Below are 20,558 nucleotides of genomic sequence, written 5' to 3' on the forward strand. Positions count from 1 at the left end.
CAATGCCTGAAGTTACTGGAAAACCTAAACAAAGAGATGTGCCTTACGCATTGCTCTAGATCTGGGTCCAAGATGCACATCTGTTTGAGTCAAATTCCAGAGACAACTGAGAATTTTTTGCCTGTGATTCCCCATGAGGTTTACTTTTGAGTCACTTTTTTGAAGTGTTCTTTTATAGACTTGTTTCCATGGTGGGTGTTAGGAAGAGAGCAGATGCTGAGATTACTAGGGTCTATACCATTTAGGGCTTGGTTGATAATAAGCAGTATGTTTTTTTTCCAGTCGGCTGTTTTTCCATTTACTGAAGTACACTGGTACAAAACTTTTCTTTCTTTCTTTTTTTCTTGGTACTCAGATGAGTATAGGATCAAACCAGTGGAAGAGGTCAAATACATGAAAAATGGGGGAGAAGATGATCAGAAAGTAGCTGCCAGGAACCAGGAAAATTTGGTAAGGACTGAACTTATCACTTATTTAACAAAATTAACATGAACATGACTCTGTCTTTGTAATGAAATATGCAATGTGCAGTATGTTTATATTACAACTTACATGCTGCAAAAGGATTTTCTTGAAAATGCCATAACTATGTATAGCTTGCATGGAAGGTGCAAATATTTCCTGCTTGTCTTTATGAATTAGCCTGTACTTGATCTTGTGGAGAGTGCTTCAGTGGTAGTAGTGTTTGTATTCAACTCCTTTGCAAATATAAATATATGCAGGTCATGATGAATGTGTCTGTGTGCAAAAAGCAACAGAGGGTCCTGTGGCACCTTTGAGACTAACAGAAGTATTGGGAGCATAAGCTTTCGTGGGTAAGAACCTCACTTCTTCAGATGCAAGTAATGGAAATCTCCAAAGGCAGGTTTAAATCAGTATGGAGATAACGAGGTTAGTGCAATCAGGGAGGGTGAGGTGCTCTGTTGAACTGCTAGCAGAGCACCTCACCCTCCCTGATTGAACTAACCTCGTTATCTCCACACTGATATATACCTGCCTCTGGAGATTTCCATTACTTGCATCTGAAGAAGTGAGGTTCTTACCCACGAAAGCTTATGCTCCCAGTACTTCTGTTAGTCTCAAAGGTGCCACAGGACCCTCTGTTGCTTTTTACAGATTCAGACTAACACGGCTACCCCTCTGATACTCTGTGTGCAAAGGAGTTCTTAAAAATACTGAAATTCACTGGTGATCAGAAGAAAACTATCTACTTTAGGAACACATCTATACTTTAGTTTGTGCTTCCCTACTGTGAGTTTTTAAATTTGCAAAATCAGGTGCTCAGAATAAGTAACGTACCCATAAAACGGGATTGTCAAAAATCGGTGTTCAGTAATTTGATTGGAGATCAGTTATTTTATTGTTTATCATCACATTAGTATTATCCTCAAGATTTACCCTTATATAAAAGTGTATTCAGGTAAAGCACACAAAGGCATTCTTAGTGCAGACAAAGAGGGAGTTAGTGTGGAGTAGGTAATTTGCTGTAATTTAAATTCACACCCTCGCTAACTCCACACTAATTTCCCTATGTAGGCGAATTCTAATTATGTTACTGTTGTTTATTCTTGGGGGGGAAAACAGGTTTAGGTGAATCATGTCAGGCTTGACTTCCACATGGAAGTTTCTTTTTCTTTTTGAGCTCGAAATAGAGGGGTCTGGAGGCTTGATCTAGGTACTACTTTCAAAGACATTTTAAAATGCTGTATTTTGTCTATGTAACATTTCAGATTTCTGGGCCTATTTCTTCAACTGAGCTTTTTTCATACAGTTTTTTCCCTTCAGGTATACTGAGGGGAAGATCATCTGCTAACTTCAGTGGAGCTATAACCATTAACACCAGCTAGGGAATCTGCCTATCAGAGTAACTAGATGACTCTTGGGAATGTCACCATTCTAATATTTTTTCATCACTGGTGCTCCAGGCAATCCCACCTACTGTACATTTCTCTCCTAGGTGTGTATTCTGGAGATTGCAGTACAAAACTACAGTACATTACTGTAGATAAATATCTCTGTTCACCTTGTGTGCTGTTCCAGCCTGATATTTCAGATTGTGGTTGAAGGCCACTGAACAGCACAGAATATGATTTTCCTCGGTCTCTACTCTAGATATATGATATATGATTTCCAGTTTGCAGTTTTGCATTGGTGATACTCCATTGGACAGCACAAATTTAGCTTGCAGCAGGATGTTTTTAGTGTGCCTAAGAAACATTGCTGAGAACATCACTTTTTCTAGCAGTATCTGCAGTGTCTTCAGCCTTATCGCAAACGTAAGCGTGTTTGTTTTTGTTTAACTACTTTTAAGAAATGCTGCTGCAAAAATTATCAGTAATTTTGAAGTCAGAGATGCTGTATTGGTGAGTGTAATGGAAGAGAAATTGAGAGCTGCTACTAGTTTTCTGATAAATGGAAAGATGCAGATCAGTGTGGTTGTAGATTGGCTGCCAGCCTTAAGTTATACAGCATAATTTAGAGAAGAATAAGATTCCATTTAAATGACAACCAGGAAGACTTTTAGAAGTCTAGGTGACATTTAGAAACTGGATTGATAATCTTGTGCTTTAGTAGTGCCTGCTTTCTTGTTGTAACGTTTAATTCTTGTATTGGTTATATTTATTAAAAGAGAGATTTCTGTAGAAAAGTTTAATTTTATGTATATAATGTATTGACAGGTAGTTTTTGAGTGAGGTCGCAGATTTCTTGGGAAAAAAGTTTTAATATGAGGATTGGGGAGAATGATACCACTCCCTAATCTATAGAAATCTACAAAAACAAAGTGAAACCCTTTAATCAGAGAGGATGTTTATACTTGATATAGGTTTTTTAAAAGATAAAAAACATATCTCAGACATCCAGACAGTCGGTTTTTCACTTTCTTTTCGTCTTAGTTCCATTATTAAGGATACAGCATCTCCCTCTGTAAATGTGTACAGTTTGGTAATCCTAGGAATTGACAAATCATTGGCATTTTAGATTTTTAAAGCTGAAGATTCCCTCTAGTAAACTTAAGTTCACAACTTAGAAGATAGGTTAAGTCATGTATCATTAAGGCTTTAGTTTTCCTAATGGTTGTAAAGTTGACAATCATCAGTTATTTAATCTTGACTCTTCATCAGGCACTTCTAGGCAACTGAAGTTTTAGGCTATGGCTACACTATGCAGCTTTTAGCGACACGGCTCTGCCACTACAGCCATGCCACTAAAAGCCGCACAGTGTAGCTGCTGTTTGTCGGCAGGAGAGAACTCTCCTGCTGACAAAAAAAATCTTCCGCCTCCCATGAGTAGCAGCAGCTTTGTTGGCAGAAGAGTGCTTTTTTTTAACACTCCTGAATGACAAAAGTTTTGCCGACTAAGTGCCAGTGTAGACATACCCTTGGGAACAAGAAAAAGCTTTGGGAGACTCACGCAGCCCACATCCCAACCCTTTTTCTTAATCCCACATTTCTGCCTTGTCACTATGCTCCCCAAACTCCACCTCCTGTGGAAAAGGAGTTAAGATGAGGTGTGTAGCTTGGATTCAGTTAGGGTTACCATATTTCCACACACAAAAAAGAGGACACTGGGGGGGGGGGGAAGCCCCGACCTAGCCCCACCCCGCCCCATCCACTCCCTCCCACTTCCCACCTCCTGACTGCTCCCCTCAGAACCCCAACCCCCCCTGCTTCTTGTCCCCTGACTGCCCCCTGCTGAGAACCCCCTACCCTAACTGCCCCCCCCCCCCGGACCCTACCTGTCCCCTGACTGCCCTGACCCTTATCCACTCGCATGGGTGGCAGGGTTGTAGAAATTTTGGTGGTGCCCAGAACCCCCCACCCCACCTGCCTAAGGCTCTGGGAGGGGGGTTGGAGGTCTGGGGTGCAGGTCCTGGGCTGGGGATTAGGGTGCAGGAGGGGTGCAGGTTCTGGGATAGAGTTTGGGTGCTGGGTGCAGGCTCCGGGCTGGGGCAGGGGGTGGGTGTGCAGGAGGGGGTGACGGTTGCAGGCTCTGGGATGGAGTTTGGGGGTGAGAGGCGGTGCAAAGGGAGGGGGTGCAAGCTTTGGGAGGAAGTTTGAGGGCAGGAGGGGGTGTGTGGGAAGGGGGGGGGATTGGGAGGGAGTTTGGGGATAGGAGGGGATGCAGGGGTGAGGGCTGTGGGTCTGGGGATGAGGGGTTCATGATGCAGGAGGGGGCTCAGGGATGGAGCAGAGGATTAGGGTGTGTGGGGATGAGGGCTGGGGCTGGGGGATTTGGGGTGTTGGAGAGGCTCAGGGCTAGGGTGGAAGGGCAGGGTAAGGGCAGCCTGTCTTCCCATTAGTGGATGGGGGCACTAGGACCCGGGGCAGCAGACAGCAGTTGCTGCTGGCTCTGGCAGTACACGCAGACAAGGGAGAGGCAGACAGGGAGGGGGGACCCACGGAGGGGGGGATGCGCAGAGGGGGGATGGCAGGTGGAGGCTGGGGACCCATCCAACACTCCCCCACTCCCTGACTGCCCCCTCCGACTCCTCTTACCATTCTGGCTCCATGTGGGTCGGTTTGTGTGTTACACAGGACTATAGAGAGAGGGAGCGGGGAGTAGGGGAGGGCTCTGGCTGCTGGAGGCCAATGGGTCAATTGCCTAGCCGCCCAATCAGCAGCCACACTCTGCATGGAAGGGAGGGAGGGAGGCAAGGGAGAAAACCTCCCCGGACATTTTAACCTTGTTACCAATTCCTCCCGGACGGCTATTTAGAGACGCAAAAGCCGGACATGTCCGGGGAAATACGGACGGATGGTAATCCTAATTCAATTGTATTTTGCTTCAATCACTTTCTAGGGTAACTGACTCTATGTGTTACCTTTGCCTGAAGTAGTTCTGCTTGAATTTCCTATTTACTCTTAGTTACCTATGAAAGTGGCTGGTGCAAGTGAATTCTTACTGCAATTTATTCAGTCCTCCTCCACTCCACGGTTATGCTATAACAAAACAAAAAATATAGCACCAGCTTTTCAATGTTCGGGTGCAATTGTGTGCATACATTTGTGCGAGCATAATGTATGCAAACACACAGAGCCCTCTTGGTACCTAAAATGGCTATTTGTGCATGCAAATACATGATTTGCACGTACACACAAATGAGCAGTGCAAGGCTGTTGCACCTAATTTACGAACTCTGGCCCATAATTTCAGTCACCTATCATTAAATGAATTAGTCTTTTATTAAATCAAATGAATTATCTTCACGGGACTAAGGTTTTTATGCCATACTAGCTGTAACCCCAAATGGAAATAATTTTTATCAGTTGCTACTTTTAGATTGCTACTCAATAGAGTTAGCTAATGGATCTATCTAGAAGCAAAAGCCAGTGGTGCGTAGTCAGCATGCGTAATGTACCAGTTTATTTGTACTTAAAAAAGGCATGGCTAAATAATAAAACTGGGACAAACTAGTATTTTAAAAACCAAACAAAGTCTTGGTTGAAGACATCTCTAGTACATGCGGGTCTTACTTCAATAAATAACACAAGTTTGCCAGCTTTAAAGACCCATTAATCTTTTCTTTAGAACTCATTGTTTAGCTTGACAGCATCATATTAGGTATACAAAAGTACCATCATAACAGACTAATTAACATTCATAATAGGACTAATTTAATTGTCCTCATTTACATACTCATGGAGTGCTAATGGCATTTCATTGTGAAATTACACTATTGGATAAGGTAAAATACCTTAAAATACCTTAAAGGTAAAGTACCTTCTATTCATGCAGCTTGGCATTCTTTTTCCAAAATGTAATGAGCTATATTGGTTTTAATTTGAAACAGTTTGCTACAGTACAGATTCCTCTTTCTATAGTCATCTTATGTTTTCAAACATTTAACTCAATAATCTTGGGGGGGAGGGTTACATCTTAGATTTTTTTGCAACTTCTACTTGTCAAAATCTCTACTTGCTATATATATAGATAAATAGATAGCCTATAAGGGCTATATGCTAGGATTTGCACATATTATCAACTAAACCTACCAAACAATTTGACACAACCACACATCTTGACTTGAGAGAAGCTAAGTACTGGAATAGCAGGGAAGTTACAGGTCAGGGCTAAGACAAATTCACAGAGGAGTTTGTAGACAATTGAATGAGAATCGCTTATATACTTGATTGTTGCCAATATCTCACTCAGTTTCATGGGGCGAAAAATCACGTATTTTTCTTTCAAGATGTATTAGTTTCCACAGCAGTTACTTGAGAATGTAATTTGTGCCACCTATACCTACGCAGTTACTTTTAGACTATGTTTTGAACTCAGACCAGATTCTAGTCTCAGTTGGATCCATTTACTTAATTGATATTTAGTATTTCAGAACTTCAGTTTTCACTCTTCTGTAGCTGATCATTGTCATCATCATAATCAATTATATGCTTTTTAAAAAATTAAGTAATAGCTAGCAAATAAATGAATTGTATCAAGTTAAAAACCCAGTAGAAAATGATACTTCAAAGGTTTATTTAGTACCTTTAGTAATATAATATTAAATATCTATATATTTATAATTATAAATATTTAAATATATGTATATTTTGTATTATATAGATCAGTATAGTATACTATAATTTTTTGTAGTATATATAAACATACTGATATTTACATTTCTGTATTATGAAATAATTTTTTTAAATACCATTTTAAAAAAGATTACTAAATTATCTACAATGGATGTCATTTAAAACAGTAAATAAGTTACAGTACCACTCGTGGTAGTGAAGTTTATTGTGGCATTTGTGGTATTTTCCATTCTAAATATGGGGAAGACTGCAAATGCATCTGCAAAGTCAAAAACCACAGTGCAGTAAATGTTTTCTGTTTGGTTTTTTTTTAACAATGTCCATTGTCTGAAGCTTCCCTTGATTACTATTTTTAGGTATGCATTGAATGGCTATTTATGTTGAATGTATTGCTGTATAGTTTTCATAGTTTCATGCACTCATGCGGTGCATTGGTGATGTACACTGCTGTATAAACGTTGGTATTGTATAAATGCTAAATGGAATTATACTAAGAGTTCAGCATGTGCGTTCTTATGTAATTTTTTAAAACTTTACAACAATACTGTTCTGGAAGAGCTTATTACCAGATACAGTAGAGTGCACACACACAAACACAGGATGTATCATGGTACCCAGGAACTTCCACTTCAAAATCAGTCCACCACTTGCACTAAAGAAAACTCTTTGGCCTTGTCCACCTGGAAGAATTTGGAATGCTTTACTGTATCAACCCCATAGCATGCTTGTTATTCATCTTGGGGGGGGCCCAATAACAGTCTTCAACTATTTTAAGGGCTGTTATAAAGAGGTTTGCGATCAATTGTTTTCTTTGTCCACCGAAGGTAGGACAAGAAGCAGTGGGCTTAATCTTCCGCAAAGGAGATTTAGAGTAGATATTAGGAAAAACTTTCTAACTCTAAGGGTAGTTAAGCTCTGGTATAGGCTTCCAAGGGATGTCATGGAATCCCCGTCATTGGAGGTTTTAAAGAACATGTTAGACAAAAACCTAGACCATCCCTGGTAGGTGAACTTGGTCCTGCCTTAGAGCATGGGACTGAGATAGATGACCCCTCAATGTCTGTTCCAGTCCTACATTTCTATGATCCTCTGAAGGTGGCTGCTGTCAGCTCTGTCTGTTCCTGACTCTCACCATCTCCGATTTCCAGATTTTAGACCTCAATTCATCAAAGCACCAAAGCACATGCTTACCTGTCATTGATTTTATTGGGACTTAAATACATGCTTCAGTGCTTGCTTGAATTGATTCCTAAAGGAGGACACAAAAGCTTAATAAAAATAAAAATAATAAAATGAATTAAAAAAAAAACACTTTTGCTTTGTTCCTCAGGAGTAACAAAAAGGGACAAAATCAGTGCAGACATATAGACACCCACAGAAGCATTCAAACACTCACTAATGTACATACTTTACTGGTGGGTTGCCACAGCTGTCCACCCACTGCCTCATCAGCTCTACTGTACTCCTGAGATCTAAAAAAGAGAAGAGAAGAGAGTCACTAGCTAACAGAGGCACATCAAAACGAATTCCGAGCTTCCCCCAAGTAAAGCCACTTGCCTCTCCCATGTGCTCCAGCACCCATTTGTCCCTGCTGTACAAACCTGTGTCCCCTGGGGGCTCCAATGCAGTAGGTAGAAGAAGAAGGATGGAGGGAACTCACTGAGCTACACAGAGCAACTTGGAGGGATGTCCTTCCTCTGGACTGCTCCTGTCTTGGCTTGTAGAAAGAAACCACAAGATAGAAGAATCCTTTATTCATCTACAAAATGAGAAAAGAAGAAAAACAGGAATGAACGTTTAAAATTAAAAAATGTAAGAAATGAATTAAAATAATGAAATCAAGCTTCTTACCCCCTCAAAAACCCTAAGGTGACAGGGCTCGTCCTACTATATGTACTGGGCCTCCATGCCTCACGGCTTGTCTACACCAGTGGTTCTCAAACTTGGGCCGCCGCTTGTTCAGGGAAAACCCCTGGCGGGCCGGGCCAGTTTGTTTACCTGCCGTGTCCGCAGGTTTGGCCGATCGTGGCTCCCACTGGCCGCAATTCGCCGTCCCAGGCCAATGGGGCTGCGGGAAGGGCGGCCAGCATGTCCCTTGGCCCGCGCCGTTTCCTGCAGCCCCCATTGGCCTGGAGCAACGAACTGCGGCCAGTGGGAGCTGCGATCGGCAAGTAAACAAACCGGCCCGGCCCGCCAGGGGCTTTCCCTGCACAAGCAGAGGCCCAAGTTTGAGAACCACTGGTCTACACTACCTGCCGGATCAGGGGGCAGCGATCGATCCAGTGGGGGTCGATTTATCACGTCTAGTATAGATGCGATAAATCGTCTGCTGAGCGCTTTCCTGTCAACTTCGGTACTCCACCAGAATGAAAAGCGCAAGCGGAGTCGACGGGAGAGTGTCAGCTGTTGACTTACCGCAGCGAAGATCCCGTGGTAAGTAGATCTAAGTACGTCGACTTCAGCTACGCTATTCATGTAGCTGAAGTTGCGTATCTTAGATTGACCCTGTGTGGTACTGTAGACAAGCCCTTAGAGTCAGTCTGGCAGTAGCCACAGTGAGAACTGCTTACTCTCCGTCCATGATATTTGCAAGTGCCAGGTCAGAGCCTCTTCAGGGCAAAACCATTTAAAGTACACCTCTACCCCGATATAATGCTTCCTTGGGAGCCAAAAAATTTTACCGCGTTATATTGAATTTGCTTTGATCCGCCGGAGCACACAGCCCCGCCCCCCTGCAGCACTGCTTTACCGCATTATATCTGAATTCATGTTATATTGGGTCGTGTTATGTCGGGGTAAAGGTGTATTTGGGAACAGCTCGAACATATCTTAGACATATTGCACATGGACCTGGGAGCCGGGCTGAGCAATGTGAGATAGGTGAAGCAATCCACAGGCCTTGCAACGTTTAGAGCAGTGGTTCTCAACCAGGGGTACACGTACCCCTGTGGGTACAGAGAGGTCTTCCAGGGAGTACATCAACTCATTTAGATATTTGCCTAGTTTTACAACAGGCTACATAAAAAAGCACCAGTGAAGTCAGTACAAACTAAAATTTCATACAGACAATGACTTGTTCATATTGCTCTAGTCTATACACTGACATGTAAGTACAATATTTATATTCCAATTGATTAATTTTGTAATTATATGGTAAAAATGAGAAAATACTCAATTTTCCAGTAATAGTGTGCTAAGACACTTTTGTATTTTTATGTCTAATTTTGTAAGCAAGTAATTTTTTAATGAGGTGAAACTTGGGGGTACGCAAGACAAATCAGTCTTCTGAAAGGGGTATAGTAGTCTGGAAAGGTTTAGAGCCACTGATTTAGAGGGAGTGCTCTGTGTAGCCATGAATGCATTTTGTGCACTTGAAATGGGAAATCCACAGTGAACATATAACACCATTACAGCTTATACCAGTCCAGTCACATCAGTGCAAGTGACAATGGTGCAGTTCACTAGTGTAGACATATTCTGTTAGGTGTAGTAATAGGGCTTGTATCCTCTGTAAAGCAGCCATTAGAGGGCACTGTGTACAAGTGCATGCATTTGAGGATGGGGACCATTCAGTGCAGCAATGGAGGGGTGTGTGTGTGTGTGAGAGAGAGAGAGAGGGGGGGGAGAGAGAGAAAGAAAGGTGTGTGTGTGTGTGTGTGTAGGGTGACCAGACAGCAAGTGTGAAAAATCAGGACAGGGATGGGGGGTAATAGGCGCCTACATAAGACAAAGCCCCAAATATCGGGACTGTCCCTATAAAATTGGGACATCCGGTCACCCTATGTGTGTGTATATATTGTATATGTATACATATGTACACACAATATACATACATGTACGCTAGCTGGTACATGACATAATCATGCTGAACTCTTCACCATCAAGCAAAGCTCATCCACAAGTGTCTGGGGCTCATAGGAGTTAAAATCCAAAAATAGGATGCCATTTTGTAATGATGCAGTTGCTGCATAGTCTTCTCATCATCAGCAGGACTGCCATTCGTAACCTACTCATGGAAAAGGACAGATTTTCCCACCATCCTCTGAGATCTTGTTTGTTTTGTTTTGTTTTTTGTTTTTAAATCATCTGCTTGGTGAAAAAAAGAAAAAGTCAGAAGCACCTTAAATTAACTTTGCCATTGACTTCTATGGGATTAGGCCAACGATGTGCTTTTTGGAAGTGTATAAGAACATAAGAATGTCCAAACTGGGTCAGACTAATGGTTCATCTAGCCCAGTAACCTGTCTTCCGACAGTGGCCAGTGCCAAGTGCTTCAGAGGGAAAGAACAGAACAGGTAATCATCAAGTGATCCATCCCCTGTTGCCCATAGTACAACAGATATATTTGCCTGTAGTCTTTATTGGTACACACGCTGGGTTGGTGTCCTTCATTCCCTCCCTCCCCCCATTTTGGTCCCCCTCCCAACCCTTTGCATGTTTGGCTTTGAGTTTTCCTCAGGAGATGAAAAGCCACGTATCAGATTTTTAGCTCAGTTTGTCTTATTTGGGGTTTAGACACCACTTAGATGTATTAGATACACCAGCGGCGTATACATTAAAATTAAGTAGCAGTACAGTATATCAGATGTTATAAACTATTCTATTAAGCTTGTGTCTCTGAATGGAAAGAGATGCACTTGGAGTGAAGTAGAAATTCAGGGAAAGGACGCTGTTATGAATGTGTCTATTTTAAATAGCATGATGTATTTCTTATTTCCTTATTTAAATAATCTTTTTTATTTGAGAACTGCTATGATGCTCTTTAAAAGATGATTTCTCCTAATGAGCTTATGTCAGTTTAACTCATTTCAGTTATGGGTCCTGCATATTACTTAAAGATCAAAGCAAATTATTACATTAAGTATTACTATTCTTTTTTCCCCTCCCAATTCCTATAAAACAGTTTTAGGTGAGGGAGGTTGATGTGTTCTCTTTAGTGACTAGCATTTGAAGCAAAATAAATTCATGGTATTACTGGATATTTTGACAGGGCAGAAAATTATATATGGATATGGGAACAAATGCATGTTTATGACCTAGATATCTTGATTTAAAATTAGTATTAATTTAAATCTTCACACTTTATTATGAAAAACCTTGCATTGTGTAAAATACTGTTGATTTGTTCACAGCTTAGAATGGTAGTTTTTATTGTGGTCTCAGTGCACACTCATTTTTAAAGTAGGAAGTATTAAAAAATAAAGTGATATTTCTCTGTAGCCTTGAAAATGCATTTATATGGGGACATCCAGTAGCCACACGCAGTTCTAGATCTACCAACGTTTGTTAGAAAAACTCTATTATTCTGGGTTTTGAAGTAATTAAGGCCATCAAATACGTTTTGGTCAAACTCATGTGTCTAGGTATATATCTATGATTTTTGTGCCATTATTTTCTGCTACTCATATACTTTATTTTTGTATCTGGTTAAAATAATTTAAAATAAACAGGAGTATTTTAATAATTGTTATGCTCTTAGCGCTTGCAGCATTTTAGCTCATTCCATTTCAGATTAACCTTTTATTTAAGAAAAGAACTAATTTTCCAGTAAAGCTTTTAACTGCTTTTTGTTTATTATACTTTGCTGTTATGAAACACAGTAAATGTTTCTGAAGTGCTCAGTTTCTTTAAATGCAAATACAGTATGTGTCCAAACTGTCACTTTGATTAGGCAGCTTCTCTAGAGAATGTTACTGCTGTTATTGGAAGTTTGCATTCACTTAAGTCTCGTGTAAGGTTTTAGAAAAGGCGCATTTTCAGGGACAGCTGTATGACAATATAACAGTTTTTCCGTTTAGACCCTGAATGAAGAGACATCTAGTTGACTTCAGGAAGCTGATCACTTACATGTGGGGTAGATTTTTAACTGTTTTTTTTTTTCTTTGTTGCAATGACCATTCTATGTTTGTATCTACCCATTTTTCACTCTGGAAAAGTTGATGCCTTGGAAAGAGAGGACAAAAATTCATTTGTGAAACAGGAAAATAAACCTCATTTACTGTCAATAATGGACAATAATATATATGGTACTATGTACCATTTTTTAATTTCTAACGATTCCTAATCCTTGCCTGCCAATGCCCTTGACTCTGGGAGTTTTTGATATGATGGGCTAGATACTCTGATGGTGTAAACTAGCATAGTTCCATTTATGTCCACTCTGGCCCAATAACTCTTTCTGTGTCAGTCATTGATTTAAATTGTTTATCAGTTGTGATAAATCCCACCAGAAATTCATTGGTAATTTCTGCTGAGAAAGTCCAGTTTTTCTATAAATCCTACCCTGAGAATAAATTGATGAGTTTAAACATTGTAGCTCTGACTAAAAATGTGTCAGATCACTTCAGTATTCTGCATACAATACAATAGAACCTCAGAGTTACAAACACCTTGGGAATGGAGATTGTTCGTAACTCTGAAATGTTCGTAACTCTGAACAAAATGTTGTTATTCTTTCAGAAATTTACAACTGAACAATGACTTAATACAGTTTTGAAACTTTACTATGCAGAAGAAAAATGCTGCTTTTAACCATCTTAATTTAAATGAAATAAGCACAGAAACAGTTTCCTTACCTCGTCAAATCTTTTTTAAAACTTTCCCTTTATTTTTGTAGTAGTTTAGGTTTAACACTGTACTGTACTGTACTGTATTTGCTCTTTTTCTTTTTCTTTTCTTTTTTTGGTCTCTGCCACTGCCTGATTGCATACTTCTGGTTCCAAATAAGGTGTTTGGTTGTCTGGTCAGTTTGTAACACTGGTGTTTGTAACTCTGAACTGTATTTATAAAATGTCGAAATGTGAAACCTAAATTGATTGTCACTTCAAGACTGACAAATGGAAATGGGAGTACTAATTTAGAACTACCAAGAACAAGTTCTTAATGTCATACCTGATTAGCACAATCTAGTGGATAAACTCCATCTATAATCATGGTATGTTTTTCTTTTTTTAAAAGAAAACATTATGGCATATGTTCAGGAAGAAGTAGTAATATCAGAACAAACAGCTACATGTAAAAGTCCAGGTGCCCCTATCTTGTAGGCACAAATTCTGCGTACATACAAGTTGGAGCTGCATGTTTGTGTATACTCTGTGCGTGCGTGTGCAATCTCAGCTTTAATGTGTGCATGATGGATTTACACATCTAACTGGTATGCATTAAAGTGCACATTTATTTTTTGTGTGCAGCCGTTAGAAAATTTGGGTTATCCTGTTAAGGCTGATAGGCCACAAACTTTACTGGTCTCAGTAGCTGTTGGCCCTATTACTTCAGGCCTTTATTCAATAAGGTTCTTAAGCTGTGACTAGCTATGAGGACACGAGTAGTCCCCATTTACTTCAGTGGGATTAACCATGTATTTGTTAGGCATTTGCTTATATACCTACTGAATCAGGGCATGAAGTATTACACATATGTAAACATTACACATATGTATGTTTATGCATATGCCTTTTTTAAAATTGATTTTTGCTGGGGGGGGCGGTAATACATTCCTCTTGCTCTTTCCCACAAGCTTAGTGTGCAGCGTATGTTCCAATGTTGCAACTCTAGGCATTCAAAAATCATGAATCAAGCCTCAAAATCATGAAATTAAAAATATATTATTTGGGGCTCCTGTTATTTGCATTCTGATGTTGGAGCCCTATATGTTCTGTTTTCAAGCTTTCCTCCACAATCAGAAGGGCTAAAATCTTAAAACAAACAAACAAACAAAAAAAAACCTGAGTGTCTTACATAATAACATGATTCTAGGAGCTGGGACTTTAATAAAAACAACCAGTAGTGCAAGACTTGCAATACAATCATGAGGGTTGGCAGCACATTATGTCTTCCATTTCCAGTCCCAGCATGCATCCACTACCTTGTCTGTGAGTCATGTGATAAGCATTTGATAGTTAATTCTGCTGGAACAGGAGGCGAGGCAAGAACTGGGAGGAGTGAATACATGCAGAAATGCCTAAAACAATGTGAAGTCACCATTAAAAGAATAAGGCTGCAACTGCAGTCCCTGAAGTTATAGTAAGTGTTAGCAGCTGTCCCTGTTACTAGCGTGGAATCTTTGAATAGCAGCACAGCTGCTGCTAGCTCTGTCAGGCTTCTCTCTCTTGATCATCTCCCCTTCCCCTGTGCAGTAAGCCCCGATTCACCCCATCCTCTCTTATGTAGGTGCAAGATGAGGAGTTCCCTGAATCCTTGACCCTTCCTACCTCATGACATGGAGAGAAACCCACTTCTTTCTTAGCAAGCTTGGGGATAGCAAAGACACCTCACATGTCCCCTAAATAATGTTAGTTATCTAAAATATATTTGTGTGTCACTGTGTAGGAGGCGAGGAGGAGTCTTCTACATGCATGAAGTTTTTAATGATGCAGGGCTTCCTTCAGTTCACATAGAGAACCGTAAGATTCTTGGTGTGCTTTGTTTCAGTCACTGCTCTCTTTGCTCCTGCCCCAGTTCAGAAAAGCACTTGAAGCACAGGCTTAAGTCTGTCCTTATTCATGACAGCATTCAAGCACAGACTACTGTACTGGGCAGCACAGCGTGGGGAGGAGGTGACCAGCCCTCTGTGGAGAAAGAAATAGTTCAGGACTATTTAGAAAAGCTGGACTTTCAGCCCCACGCTGCTCCTGCTTCGGGGGGGAGGGGGAAGGTGAGCTTGGGGTTTCAGCCCCACGGCTTCAGCCCCATGGAGGGGGTGTGTGTGCCAGGGATGGGGCTACAGCCCCACGCTGCTCCTGGCTTCAGCCCCTGCAGGGGGGCATCAGGGATGGGGCTTTCAGTCCTGCGCCACTCCCGGTTTGAGCTCCACAGAGCGGGGGGAGGCGACGGGGCTTGGGGTTTCAGCGGTGGAGCCCCAAGGGGGTCTGCATACCCCCAGTTGAGAACCGTGGGTCTAGATCAGTTTACAAACACCAGAGGACCAGGAGCAGAAATAAAACCATAAATCCACAAGCTATTTTTGCAACTAAAAATTCAGCATCATGTCCACTCCTTTTAAAAAATAAAACATGTTCTTGATCTTTAAGATGTAAGACTTTAAGCAACTGCTTTGAAGCTAGTTACATGAGAGTCCTAAAAGTCATCTGAAACACAGAGATCTGAAGACTGGCTACACATAACTCAGGCACTTCAGATGAGTGAGGGAGTGATTCACTACTTGTGTCATCTAAATCTGAAAATAGAGAAACGTGGCACATATGCCAGCATTTCACCAGAAGCAACACAATGTACTGGCATTTTTTGTCTGTTTTTAAATCATGCCCCCATTCCCTTTCATCTTGGTCTTTATAAGAACACCTCTGAGGTTTGAAAATGAAATCTGTTCCTTGACACCTTCATCTTTCACTCACAGTAGTTTCTCGTTTGCTCATGATAGCCAAACATATCTACAGTCAAAGGGGAAACTGGAAGCTCTGCAGCATGCTCCGTCCACTGCCCAAACTGTCCCTGATGCCTAGAGTTGTGGGTCCACATGTTTGAGCGGATGGATAATTGTCTCACTGTTGCCTTGTGCTGGCTACATCAGGAGTAGCAGAATTTATTCCAGTAAAGCCTCCTTCATATTTATAAATTGGGCAGTAGGTAGTGACATGTTCGATGGTCTGTCGTGGGGAACCACACTCGCACACTGGGGAATCCTTGATTTTCCATTTGTGCATTAGATATCAGCATCTACCACAGTTGGTTCGAATTTGGTTCAGATGATCATGGAAGGTCAAACCCAGGAACCTTCTGCATGGGATCTGGCACAAGGTGCTTATTTTTTAAGTCTTGTTTAGCCCAATCTGCTTTCCAAGCCTCCTCCTGATCAGATGCTAATGCTACTCCTGATGTAGCCATTTGGCTCAATCAACTTCAGGTGAAATTGTAGTTGCTGCTCTACACCAGCCATACGAAAGAAGCAGCATCTCCTAACCTCCTTTGACTGCCCACGCAGCCGGTCAGAGCTGTCCAGGCGGGGACCTGGCTCCGGTGTTGGTAGAGCCCTCGGGGAGCAGCCACCGGCACATACCCCACCCAGGAGGGTGGCCTGCTAAGGTGAGGGGGTGGAGGTGGCGCTCCCTCCCTGGACCCTGCTGTGCAGAGCTGGCTCGAGCCCTACCGACCCTTACTGCCCCAAAATAGAAGCCAAGCTATGCCTATGCCCAAGGATCCCACTCCTGGCCCCGAGTCCCCGCTGTCCCCGCTGGGCTCTGGAGTTTTTATAGCATGTTGGGGGGAGGGAGGGCTCAGAAAAAAGAAGGTTAAGAACCCCTGATCTAGGCTGAATATATTTCTGGAAAATCTTTCAATCATTGCTTGCTTCATTTGGACAGTTAATCTCCTGAACAGCATATCATTGCTAATCTGTAGGTCCGTGACTGACATGGAGTTCGTGGTTCCTGTGGCGTTTAGGACTGCAGGAACGGGGGTATAGTGGTGCGCCCTTCCAGGACACACACAATTCATAGTATTTCATGTACTCGAGTGTATTTGCCATATCCTTTTTTGCAAAAAAAACAAAACAAAACTTTTCAGTGGGTTTGCACTATAGAACAAACATTTGATAGCTTTGCTCTGCCCTGGAAGGAGGCCTTGTAGCTGAAGTCCTCCAGTGCTGGCTGACTGCCAATGCATTTGCAAGCTGTATCCTACATAAGACAACTACTCTAAGAATAACTCCCTTTGCTTACTCTTTTAGATGTTAGAAACATACCCAGTCTCATCTAAACAGTGGATGTTGCTAGTAAGAGGTTGGGCTTTTTGTTTCTAGTGTTTTCGCAGTAATGCCTCTTTCATTAATTTACATCTGAAACAAGGTATCGCTATTCTAATAAATGTTTTTGTCTTTAATGCAGTGGATCAGTACAGAAGCATAACTTGATCATAAGATAAAAGGATACATATTTTCTCTTTCTAAGTGTCTTGTTTCAGGGAGTCCAGAAACATGGACTTTTTTTTTTTTAATTAATGCTAATTGATCTGAAAGTTTCTTCAGACTTAACATTGGAATGTTTCTCTAACAGCATACATTGACACTTCATTTTAAGATTAGCATGAAAGAAGTCTCATTTTCAGTCACTAAATATGTCGTCATATATTTAAAACTGCATTTGTGAATGTGTCAAAATAAACGAGACTATGAAATGATAAAGATATGTGAATGTCCTTATATCAGTGATTCTCAATTATTTACCATTGTGGGTCACATCCAATACAACCTATATGGCCCTGAGGATGTCTTGGGGGCCTCAGCTGTGTGCTGATTGGGCCGCAGGTTGAGAACCACTCCTTATACTATCAACAAATTAAAATGTACTCATCAATTGGACTTGAATCTTACTCTGGGCTTATGCCTCCTGGCTTTACCAATTAATGTTGACTGCAGTTACATTTGTAGAGGTGACAGTACTCAAGCAAACTCTAAAGAAGTGCCTCTATAACCATATTGATTTGGAAGCCCTACATCACTGTTTTTGACTAATCACTTTACAATTAAAATAAAAACCAAATGATTAAATCCTCTGTTTTCATTTTTAAAATAAACTATTGTATAAAGGGCCCACATTTGCTCCTCCTGTTATATACACACACATATTCTCTTCTAGAGAAGCAGTGAGGTCTACTAGCAGACTGAGCATGAGACCGGGATCCCAAGTAGTCCTGTGTTCTAATCACATCACTGCCACTGACTCACTGTGTGGCCTTGTGAAAGTCGCTTAGCTTCTGTGCCTGCATCCCCCATCTGCAAAATGAGGTCTGCAGCTACTGAATATGAATATTGTTACACCATAGCAAATATTCTCTTGTGAAGGGAGGAGGGGAGATTGTTTCAGACAATGCCCAAAATTTTCAAACGTGGATACTTAACATGAACCTTCTAAATCTATATTTGGGAAACTAAATAGAAATGACCTAATTTTCAAAGGTGGTTAGAATCTGCAGCTCACATGGGTTTTGGTGAGACTTACAGATGCACAACACTTGGAAAATCAGGCTATTCCTATGTAGGTGCCTAAATATAAGTTTAGGAGACTAACTTTAGGCACCAGGTTTAGAACATTTGGCCAATTTTTTACTTTCCTTTTTTTTTTTTAGAACTGTTTGCCTTATGATGAACTGACACAATCACATTAAGTTCTCAAGTTACACTTCTACAAATGTTTTAAAATAGACAAATCCTGTACATAAGTCAACCAGCAATCTTTCACATTTATTTTGACCACAAACCTTGAGTATTTCCTTTAGAAAGTATCATGTCAGTCTGTCTTCTTCTTAGGCTCATTCATTTTTATGTAAAATTGTTGAGGCTTTTTTTATTGTTATCTGAAGAGGACACAACTAAGTTTTATTGTATTGTAATGCTTTTAATTAGCTATCTTTGTAGATGTTTCTGGTTTTAGTATTTGTATTTATGGGGGTTGGATTACATATCTTTCTGTTATTTATTGAATTCATTTTATGATAATGGCAGAGACCAAAAAGCTAAATTAAGTTAAAGAAACAAATGTAATATAAATACAAAACATGGCAAATAATTCTGCATGATATGTATCATTTCATTATCAATCAAAGTGGAATTTGTAATTTAGTGTTTCAGTTCGACCCATCTTGGTTGGAAAACCATGATGGGGCTATTGACCATTAAGTCTTAAATATCTCATAACTTCTGGGCCATGTACCTATGAGAGAACATTTGTAAGTTTACAAATGCTGAAGGTTTAGCCTGAAAGGACAGATTACATGTGTATCGCAGCCAGTCTGCATTGTCTAAAAGTGACGTACATCTGGGGCAAAATGAAAAAACCTGTATCAAAGGAATAGCTTAAATAACTACTATTGATTAAAATAGTACAGTATGTGAATTTAATAGCCTGACTTCAAGAGCGGAAAGTGGTTTCTGTATTACTTTGGCATATCTCTCTGGCAAATGATGAGTTACCAAAGGATCTGTGTGATTAATTGAATTCTCTTTTCTTGACTAAAGAATTTAGCATTGGTGTGGGAGATAGGGCAGTCTACAATTTTACTCTGGATAAGTCTTCTTTTCTTGCTTGAAACTCATTCTAAAACTTCATTGTTAAAGTTGCCAGGAGGGAAGCTGAAGGTTGTGGCAGTCATGTAGAGACCAGTCGGGTCTTTCAGTGCCTAGGAGGAGTGGAAGGCAGTCTGAAGTTGTAGAATAAGCACATTAGTTGGATTCTCCTTTTAAAATTATGATCAGTGAAGTAGTTAGCAGTATTGACTTTCAAATTGTCAAAAAGGTTTCAGATTTACTCCACTGAGATTAATGGGGTAGTTCACATTTTTTCAGAGTTATTGTAGGGTTGTCTGAAGACAGTTTAATGGTCTACATCAAGGCCTGGTGTATACTTAGGGTATGTCTGCACTAGTAGCTCTACAGCAAGCAGCACAGCTGCAGCTACACTGCTGTAGTGTAGACTATGGAAGGGGGTTTTCCATTGCTGTAGACAGTAAATCCAGTCCCTGGAGAGGTGGTAGCTAGATCAACAGGAAGAAGAACAGGAGTACTTGTGGCACCTTAGAGACTAACAAATTTATTAGAGCATAAACTTTCGTGGACTACAGCCCACTTCTTCGGATGCATCCTGTTCTTCTTTTTGCGGATACAGACTAACACGGCTGTTACTCTGAAACTAGATCAACAGGAGAATTCTTCTGTCAACCTACCTGTGTCTACAATGCAGATTAGGTTGCTCTAACTACATTGCATCCCTGAGCGATGTAGCTAGGTCGACACAGATTTTACGTATATACCAGGCTCAGATATGTGAAGAATCTTGTGTCAGGGCTTCTGTCAATCTAGCTACCATTACTCAGAGCTCGATAAACCCCTTCCATCACTGTAGGCTGCATCTACGCTATGGAGTTATGCCGGCAGAGCTATGGCAGTAGTGTGGACATGTCCTCAGGAAATGCATATTGAAGTAAGCTGCACTTGTGTAAGCCTGCTTTGTGCAGTTGCAGTGCTGTTACATTGAGGGTTTGCTCTAGAGTAACTAAATTGATGTAGACAGA

General features: G+C 40.9%; 1 protein-coding gene across 5 annotated transcripts in view; it reads left to right on the plus strand.

Moving 5' to 3' along the window:
* The window catches only part of C8H1orf21 (chromosome 8 C1orf21 homolog), a 258,076-nt gene that overhangs the window by 122,374 nt on the left and 115,144 nt on the right, over positions 1–20,558 (plus strand). For all 5 annotated transcript variants that reach the window (XM_034779350.1, XM_034779351.1, XM_034779353.1 and 2 more), the window contains exon 3: positions 356–450. In XM_034779350.1, coding sequence (XP_034635241.1) covers positions 356–450 — 95 coding nt within the window. The remainder of the gene's footprint in view (positions 1–355; positions 451–20,558) is intronic.

Source organism: Trachemys scripta, chromosome 8 (genome assembly GCF_013100865.1).
Source record: "Trachemys scripta elegans isolate TJP31775 chromosome 8, CAS_Tse_1.0, whole genome shotgun sequence".
NCBI lineage: Eukaryota > Metazoa > Chordata > Testudines > Emydidae > Trachemys > Trachemys scripta.